Source organism: Anopheles stephensi, chromosome X, assembly GCF_013141755.1.
Source record: "Anopheles stephensi strain Indian chromosome X, UCI_ANSTEP_V1.0, whole genome shotgun sequence".
NCBI classification, from domain to species: Eukaryota; Metazoa; Arthropoda; class Insecta; order Diptera; family Culicidae; genus Anopheles; species Anopheles stephensi.
The window spans coordinates 22,669,545-22,678,853 of record NC_050201.1 but is presented as its reverse complement, the minus strand read 5'-3'; the positions used below and the strand labels follow the sequence as shown (position 1 = coordinate 22,678,853).

At 57.5% G+C, this 9,309-nt stretch overlaps 1 protein-coding gene across 1 annotated transcript; it reads left to right on the top strand.

Moving 5' to 3' along the window:
• The first annotated feature begins 508 nt into the window (after nucleotides 1–508).
• On the top strand, nucleotides 509–2,072 carry LOC118515164. Its single transcript, XM_036061873.1, has 2 exons — nucleotides 509–1,308; nucleotides 1,519–2,072. The coding sequence occupies exons 1-2, from the start codon at nucleotides 533–535 to the stop codon at nucleotides 1,988–1,990; spliced, it is 1,248 nt and encodes a 415-aa protein (XP_035917766.1). The 5' UTR covers nucleotides 509–532; the 3' UTR covers nucleotides 1,991–2,072.
• The last annotated feature ends 7,237 nt before the right edge of the window (nucleotides 2,073–9,309 follow it).

The following is a 9,309-nucleotide window of genomic DNA, read 5'->3' as shown; positions in this document are numbered from 1 at the left end:
CATCATGCCGACTATCACCAGAAGCGCCTCCAAGACAAGACTAACGGCATCCCCGGGTCGGCTGTCGGCACCACGCCGCATAGCCACCCGACGACAATCGACGAATGGAGGTGTATCACCACTCCCGATAACCACCAGACAGGAAACCCTGTACACCCGACGGATGACGCGAGGCCCAATGCCGACCGGGACTGCCCCCACGACAGCTGGAACTTCTGCATCTGCGAGAAGAACCCTAGTTGGGGTGAGCATGGTACGCCGGTCGACATTGCAGCCGGTTATCGAGGTAGACACAGACGCAACCGATAAAACACCGACTGGACAAACGATAGAGACTTTCCTCGAGCGATACCCTGCTGGCGGCCGACGGGTCAATCCGGTGGAGCGGGCAAGTGCTATGTTGACTGGTTTCGTGCGTACTATACGCGACGGCCAGAAAACTAGGGGCTTCTCTGCGCTGCCGAGGGACTGGGAGGCCGCCATCAGGTCCGTCCTCGTAGTACTGGCCGAGGTAATCGACGATAACAAAACAATGACCACGACAAAAAACACTTCGACATCGACTGACCCAGCCGAGCCTCTGACATGTGTGGAGGGGAGCGAGCTAGACCTTGTCGGGGGACCCGAGGAGCGGGGAGCCGAGGGAGATAAGGAGGTGGTGGCCGAGCCCCCAAACATGGAGGCCATGCCGCCCATTCCACCTCCAGCGGTTCCGCTGCCCCCGGGAATCTCGATGAACGAGCTTGCACTCACTCTGCACATGGCGGAGATAATCAGTGAGGCTAATACGGAACTCTTGAGGAAAATGGACAGCCTAACAAAATTGGCAAAAGCAATAGCAACAGGACAACAACCACATGACATAGGCACAACGACCGACTTGGCTAGCGAACAAGAACAAACACCAGACATCCCTCCAACCACAACGGACATCCCTCAGACGACAGACGACGCCACAACATCTGCAAAAACCGGACTGGAAACTAAACGCAGCAAGAAAAATAAGAAAAAGAACACCAAGACCTCCACCCAGCAAAACGGGACCGACACGGAAAGGAAAAAGGACAACAAAAACGCAAACGGACAAACCCAGATCAAGGACAAGTCTCACGAACCCGAGGCCGAATGGACAAAGGTCATGAGCAAGCAGGCGAAGCGACGGGCTCGGAAACAGCAACGCAAGCAGGAGGCCGCTTTCATTGCAGCAGCACAGTTACAAAAGCCGCAGCCGGAGCAGCAGCAGCCACCGAGGGAGCAACAGTCACCAAAACGCAGCAGTAGGCAGCCGGACGCGCTGGAGGTGGAAACCATCAACTCCACCACCCAGAAGGACATCATGCGTATTCTGAAGGAAAAGCTCGGGGATGACCGCCAGAAGGTCGTGCGCACGAGGACGAACTTCCAGGGGAATATTCTTCTGGAACTCTCCTGCACAGACCACGCGGAAACCCTGGAAATGTGGAAGAGGGTATCAGCTGCGCTGGAGGACAAGGCAAAAGTCCGACCAAGGACCCCCACCACCAGGCTGATCTGCACCAACATCCCCCCAAGCTGCTCAAACGAGGAGATCGCCACGGACCTGAGCGCCGCCCTGGGAGTGACGCTGTACGCGGAACAGATCAGCACCGCCAAGTCCAGCTACGGAACGCTAGTAGCGTTCTTCGGCTGTCCGGAAGCGGCGGTTACAGATGCGGTTCTGCAAAATCAGCACGTCATCGGGTTCAGTCGGTGCTGTCGGCTGAAGAAGGTGGAGGCGAAGCGCCAGTGCTACCGCTGCTACGAGTACGGTCACATTGCGTCCCACTGCCGTGGAAAGGACCGGTCGAGCAAATGCCATCGCTGCGCAGAACCAAAACACACGGGACAGTGTGTTAAGGAGCGGAAGTGCCTAGTCTGCAAGGGCCCGGAAGCAATCGGGCACTCGTTTGGACAGCGCCAGTGCCGCCAAGTAGGAGACGTAGTACCTTCACGGCCCAACCGGCGCGCCTAAGGTCCTCCAACAGAACCTGAACCACAGCCAGCTGGCCCAGGACATGCTGCTGCAGACGGCCCGAACGTAGGGCCACGACCTCTTGCTGCTCTCAGATCCATACCGGATCCCAGAGAACAATAGCAACTGGGTGGTGGACCCGACGGGCAGAGTCGCAGCGGTTTCAACAGGAAGATACCCCATCCAGCGCATCATCGAGAACCGGCGGGACAGCTTCGTCGTGGTGGAGATGCGCGGCATTGTGTTCTGCTCTGTATATCTACCTCCTGTGGGTCCCAATGCGACGATAGAAGACTACAGACGTAAGTGGACTGAAATAGCGTCTGTGATTCCACGCAACCGGGACACCGTGATCGGCGGAGACGTCAACGCCTGGTCAGGAGCGTGGGGAATGGAGCGTAGGAGCAACGATGGAGAGCGGGTGCACAGGGGAGCAATCGTGATGGACGCAGCGGCTTCGCTCGAACTGGTCCTGTTGAACCGGGGTAACCGGCCAACATGGGTCAGCCACAGTGGCCGCAGCTCCATTGTCGACGTAACCTTTTGTAGCAGGTCTCTCATGGGCGACAACAACTGGCGAGTCTGCGACGAAAATCCGAGCGACCATAACACCATCAAGTTTACGGTTGGGAGGAAGACGGCACCGACAAGCACTGGTCGAGGACAGCAACAGGCAACGGAGGGCAGATGGGCAACTCGGTTCTTCAACGAGGACCTGTTCGTCGAGATCATGGGGTCGCTAGACATCCATGACCGTACTCTAATGGCAGATGAGCTGACGCAAGCAATGTCCACAGCGTGCGACGCCACAATGCCGCGACTGCAGGCAGCCAGAGGGGGAAGACGATCAGTGTACTGGTGGAATGACGAGATTGCCCAGTTACGACGGACCTACATCGGAATGCGCAGAAGACTACGGAGAGCCCGAACGGACGAACAACGAGACGAAAGGCGGCCGGCCTATACTGCAGCGAGGGCAGCACTGGATCGAGCGGTCAAGGCCTGCAAGAAGGCCAGCAGCGACGAGTTGCCCGAACAGCTGGGGCCTCACGGATTCGGGCCCGGCTACAAAATCAAGAAGCAGCAATGGGAAGGAGCTCGCGTGCCTATGGAACGGGATCCCACTAAACTGCGCCACATCGTCGGGGAGCTCTTTCCAGAGCGGCCACCTATGGAGTGGCCATATTGGCAGAATGGACGGATCAGGACTCGGAGCGGGATCCAGTTACTGAGGACGAGTTGGTGAGCATTGCAAAATCGCTCAACCCACAGCGCGCCCCCGGTGATGATAACATCCCAAACGTGGCCCTGATAACAGCGATGAAGGCTTTTCCCGGCGTCTTCAGGAGAACGTTCCAGCACTACATTAACTGCGGCCACTTCCCGGAGGAATGGAAAAGGCAACGATTGGTGCTGTTCTCCAAGGCAGGGAAACCACCCGGGGAGTCGTCGTCGTACCGGCCAATCTGTCTGCTAAGCGTCCTTGGTAAAGTGCTTGAGCGACTCATACAGCGCAGGCTCACGGATCATCTCGATGCCACGGGAGGACTGGCTGATGCTCAGTATGGATTCCGGAAAGGACGCTCCACTATGGACACCATCAACAGGGTGCTCGCCAACGGAAGAGTTGCGCTGGACAAGAAGCGCAAAGGCGACCGACTGTGTGCGATGGTGACAATCGACGTGAAGAACGCTTTCAACATGGCCAACTGGACAGCGATTGGAGAAGCTCTGCAGAGAAGAAACACGCCACTGTACCTTCAGGCGATGCTGCGGAACTACTTCGTCAATCGCACACTCCACTACGAGACGGATGAAGGGCTGGTTTCGCAACCAGTGTCGGCTGGTGTTCCGCAGGGTTCGGTTTTAGGACCAACACTCTGGAACGTCATGTATGACGATCTTCTCCGTGTGGAGTTGTCCGGGAAGCGGGCGGACATCATCGGATTTGCTGACGACGTGGCCTTCACCCTCATCGGTAGAGATACGCAGGAAGTCAGCGACCATGCTACGAGGAACCTTGAGACGATCGAGCGCTGGATGAGCGGAGTTGGTCTACAGGTGGCCCACCAAAAGACCGGCTACATGATCTTCTGCACCCATCACAACCCGCAGATAGGCCAACTGACTGCGGGTGGGCACACGATTAACTCGGAGGAATCGCTCAAGTACCTAGGGGTCGAACTCTGCCGCAAACAGCACCACGGCCGGCATCTGGAGAAGGTGTGCACCAAGGCATCTCGAATAACGAATGCCCTGACCGCCTTGATGCCGAACAAATGTGGACCGAAGAGCAGCAGAAGGAGACCGCTGGTCAACGTGGGGAACAGCATCGTACGCTATGCGGCACCGGCGTGGGGACGGTCACTTCTTCAAAAGGAGATCCATCGCACCACGATCCAGAGAACGCATCGGACAGGGGTGCTTCGAGTTGCCAGCGCCTTTCAGACGACCTCATACGACGCCGCCTGTGTGGTTGCTAGTACCATCCCGTTAGTTCTTCTCCTAGAGGAGGACATACGCTGCCACGACGAGAAGGCAGCGCGGGGCGGTCCAGCACCGGGAATACGAGAACGGCAGCGTGAGGAGACGCTGAGACGCTGGCAGCAACAGTGGACAGCTGGAGCAGAACAACAGAGAGCGCCGGGTTTGAAGACGAGGAGAATGATCCCAGACATTATGTCCTGGGTGAATCGCAAGCACGGAGAAGTTGACTTTTACGTTTCCCAACTATTTACAGGTCATGGATTTCTCCGGAGCTACTTCGTCGACAAAGGCATCCTGGACGGCTCGCCAAACTGCCCGGTGTGTGAAAACACCGTGGAGGATGTCGAGCATGTCATGTTTCACTGTCCACGGTTCGCTCGGGCACAGCAGGAGATGCAACAGCAGTGCCACACCCGCCTCACGATGAACAATCTAGCGGCGGAAATGTGTGCAAGCAGCAGTACATGGGAGGCGGTTCGAACTGCCGCTCGGACGATCTTCAAAACACTTCAACTGAGGTGGAATGAGGAGAGTCCGCCAACGGCAAGACGACGGCGACAACATCGACAGCGGACGAGAGAGCAAGCTGGGCACTAATAACTTCCTCTTTTCCACAACATAGGACACCAAATTTGGATGCAGCAGCGGCAGCGACGAGTAACCAGGGCCTTTGCTTGAGCAAAAACCCGCCCGGTAGTTACGGCAACGGACGAGCGGATTGGAGCAGCACTGGCAGAAGGAAGACGCGAAGCAGCAGCAGCAGCACAGACAACTAGGACAACAACAACAGCAAGGGTGCACAGCACACACGTCCCTACATGGAGTACTTCGCACTTCAGCGCATCGGCAGGGGTCGGATCAGGTCGAGGAGTGGTTTAGTGAGGTCCCACCGGGCCTGGTGTCACGGTGAATCCCACATGACCCAGATCGGGGAGCACTGTCATGCCGTGACATGCCCCCGTGACGGTGTACCTTTTGAAGGTTCCCTCCCCGTAAACAAAAAAAAAAAAAAGGTAGCCAAATGCCTCGTCATCTAATTAGTGACGCGCATGAATGGATTAACGAGATTCCCTCTGTCCCTATCTACTATCTAGCGAAACCACAGTCAAGGGAACGGGCTTGGAAGCACTAGCGGGGAAAGAAGACCCTGTTGAGCTTGACTCTAGTCTGGCATTGTAAGGCGATATAGGAGGTGCAGCATACGTGGGAGGGCCCGTCTCGTGCGGACCCGCCTCTGAGATACCACCACTCTTACTGTTGCCTTACTTACATGATCGGTGGAACAAGCGCGGGCCTCAGGTCCGGGCCGTTGCAGTCACTCACTCCCCCGCCGGGAGCGTGACGGGCGGCCCGCCTGCAGCTGCCCAATGCGCCGTGTTTCTCGCTCAGCGTCCAGCCATGTCGCTGGGAGGCGCCTCCCGGGAGCCGTGCCGTGGTGTCGTAGCAGCGACGCGCGCCGTGCCATCGCGCCCCGCCGACCGTGAGCCGTGGCCCGCAAGGTTCAAGCACGCGTACGTCGGTGGGCGCGTGGCCGGCGCTGCGCACGCTCGTTTGCGCCGCCCGCACTCTCGCGCCCGGGTCCGGCCACCACCCGGCTCGAAGACATCTGGGCAAACCTATCGGTCCACGTCATGGACAGTGCCAGGTGCGGAGTTTGACTGGGGCGGTACATCTCCAAAACGATAACGGAGGTGTCCAAAGGTCAGCTCAGTGTGGACAGAAACCACACGCTGAGCATAAGGACAAAAGCTGGCTTGATCTCGGCGTTCAGTACACTCCGGGACAGCGAAAGCTTGGCCTTACGATCCTTTTGGTTATAACGAGTTTTTAGCAAGAGGTGTCAGAAAAGTTACCACAGGGATAACTGGCTTTTTTTTTCTTTTACGTCGTGGGGAATCTTCTTAGATACGGCTTCTCCATCGAAGCCGCATGCCGGATTTTTACCGACTAAACCCCACGACGTGCGCAGCCCGCATCCCCTCCACAAAGCGCCGCGAGGCATAGTGGAGGGTGGGGTTTGGCCCTTATAACGGGCATTAACGCTCGGACCCTTTGTTCCGCTCTTTGCCATCCAGTGGACGTCGCTGATGTTGGCGCTGTACGGTGACTGGCTCACCACTCTGATGGAGAATGTTGTTGCGCAGCTAGCGGCCGGATGTTGTAGCAGAGGTGACGGCGGCATCTTCATCCGACGACATAGCCTGTCGCCGAGACTCATCACCTCTGAGCTCGTTGCTACGGAACAGTTCGGGCAAAGAAGAGGCCACCTCCTCTTCTTCCTGCTCACGCTGATGTTGCTGCTGTCGAACTCGTGCCCTATGGCGTCGCACCCGCTCACGAACTAAAACCCGCCTCGCAAGAGTCGCCAATGACGGGGGCGATTGAAGAGGGCCTCTACGGCGCCTCTCTTCGCGAGCAACGGCACGAGCCATACGCCGTGCTTCGTTCCGCCGTTGGTTGCGGGCAGTCAACACGGCCTGACGTGCTGTCGGATCCTCCGGTTGACTGATTGCTGCATTTGTGGCCGCCAAATTGGCACGTTCTTCACTCCACTGCCGCTGGAGTGTGGAGGTAATATTTGCAGCCAGCTCCGTGATGGTGCTCCACGATCTCTGATCGAAGGAGATACGATGCCAGAGTATCTGGGTTCAGGTCCTCGAACCCTCCACCATTCAGGAGCCGATGCCGAACAGTTGCAAAAGCTGGGCAGTGGAAGAAGGCATGCTCGGCTGTATCAGCTTTGTGGGAGCAGCGGGGACACTCCGGGGACGATGCAAACCGCATGCGACACAGGTAGTCACGGAAAAAACCGTGTCCCGACAATACCTGTGCCAGAGCGATGTTTACATCTCCATGTTTCCGCGAGTGGCATTGCTCGATGTTGGGGATGACGCAGTGTGCCCAACGAACAAATCGTGAGGCATTCGGCGCTGCCGCGTCAGCATCCCACTGCTCCTGCCAAGCGTGGATCGTAGCTTGGCGTTCTTCCAGCCGAATCTGCGCTGCTGTTGGTGTCCCACTGATGGCTGTGTCTGCTGCAGCGTGCTGCCGATGGTAACAGCGAGCATCCTCCTTCACCGGCAGACAGATCGGTATTACACCCGCAAGTACTGCAGGTGTCTCGTACTTCACCGTTCTGAATGCAAACGCCGCTTTCAGCAGACACTCTCGTTGTGCGCGAATCAACATCCTTCTGTTGACCTGGCGCTCGACTGCTGCGTGCCAAACAGGAGCGCCGTATCGAAGGATGGAATTGACAACTGACACAAGAAGACGACGCTTGGCGCACTTCGGGCCACTGTGATTTCGCATCATCAGCGAGACCGACTTGGCCACACGGAGCGCCTTCGCACAGGCGTGCTCGACGTGTGGTCGCCAGGATAGATGTTCGTCGACGATGATCCCGAGGTACTTGACCGTCTTCGCAGATCGCAGCTGCGTGCCCAAGACGTCAATGGCGTATCCCTCGGGACCGGTCCGCATGGTGGAAATCATTACGGCTTCGGTCTTCGCAGGCGCCAACTCGAGCCGTTGCGTCGTCATCCAGCTGCTGATGGTGTTCACTGCAGCGGTGGCCAGCTGGGAGGCTTGCTGTGGAGTGGTTCCGGGTATCAGCAACGCAAGGTCGTCGGCATAGCCAACAACCTCCACTCCATCCGGCAGCTCAAGACCCAGTACGCCATCGTACATGACGTTCCACAAGGTGGGGCCCAAAATGGACCCCTGTGGGACGCCAGCAGATAGGCTCCGCGTAACTGGGCCATCGTCAGTGTCGTAGATGAGCTGCCTGTCCTCGAACCAGCTGGTCAGTATCGCTCGAAGCTGAGCAGGAACATCCTTCTGCTGAAACGCTGCTGTTGCCGACCAGCTTGATGTATTAAACGCGTTTCTAACGTCTAAAGAAACCACCATCAAGCATCGTTTGTCGCGGTTGTTCGTCCGGTGAAACTGCATGGCGCGTTGCCCAGCCTCCACCACGCGCTGAACCGCGATGATCGTAGATCTTCCTCTCCGAAACCCATGCTGGGCTGGGGAGAGCCGTGGAGCGTCGGGGTTCTCCAGGTGGACATGGAGCCGGTCCAATAGCAGTTTCTCGAGGGTTTTCCCCGGACCGTCGATCATGCCAAGAGGCCTGACCGAGGAGGATTCTCCAGGCGGCTTTCCCGGCTTAGGTAGCAAGACAAGGCGCTGTCTCTTCCAAGCCGCGGGAAATATACCCCGATCAAGACAATCTTGGTACACTCTACGGAAAACTGCAGGATGTTCTCGGATGGCGGTGCGTAGAACAGCATTCGGGATGCCGTCCAATCCCGGCGCCTTCCGAGTTGCGAGATTCCCCGCAATGGTAAGCAGTTCTTACTCTGCTACTGGTTGGATGTTGCTGGTAGTGCTGCTTCCTTCCGCAGGCCATCGGAAGGGCGGGTGTTGTGGGAAGAGGTCGTCTACAATCCTCTTCAGCACTACCGGATCTGATTCAGGCGGGGCACGACCGCCTTGTAGACGCGCTTTCAAGATCTTATATAGATCGCCAAACAGGTGGTCGTTGGCTTTGGCGATCAGATCTGCCATGACATTCTCCTTGCTGCGTCGTATTGCTCGAGTCAGAGCCTTCCTTGCCTCCAGCTTTCTTTCGGCGGCTGCGGCTCTCTCATCCGGATTTGTCCGACTGAGGGCGTACTCGCTAGCGGCCTGGAGAGCATCGCGCAGCGCTGCAATCTCTGCTGTCCACCAGTAAAGCTGCCGGATGTTGTGCGACGGGGCTCGTACTCGTTGCATCACCTCGTCGCAAGCTCTGGATATTCGGGCTACAAGTTGTTCCGGTGATGTGGCGG

Bases quoted from the DNA above. Each gene is read 5' to 3' on its own strand.
- LOC118515164 (XM_036061873.1), top strand. From the start codon at position 533: ATGACCACGACAAAAAACACTTCGACATCGACTGACCCAGCCGAGCCT. The intron at 1,309-1,518 runs CATCAACTCCAC...AAGGACCCCCAC, and splicing joins GACGCGCTGGAGGTGGAAAC to CACCAGGCTGATCTGCACCA.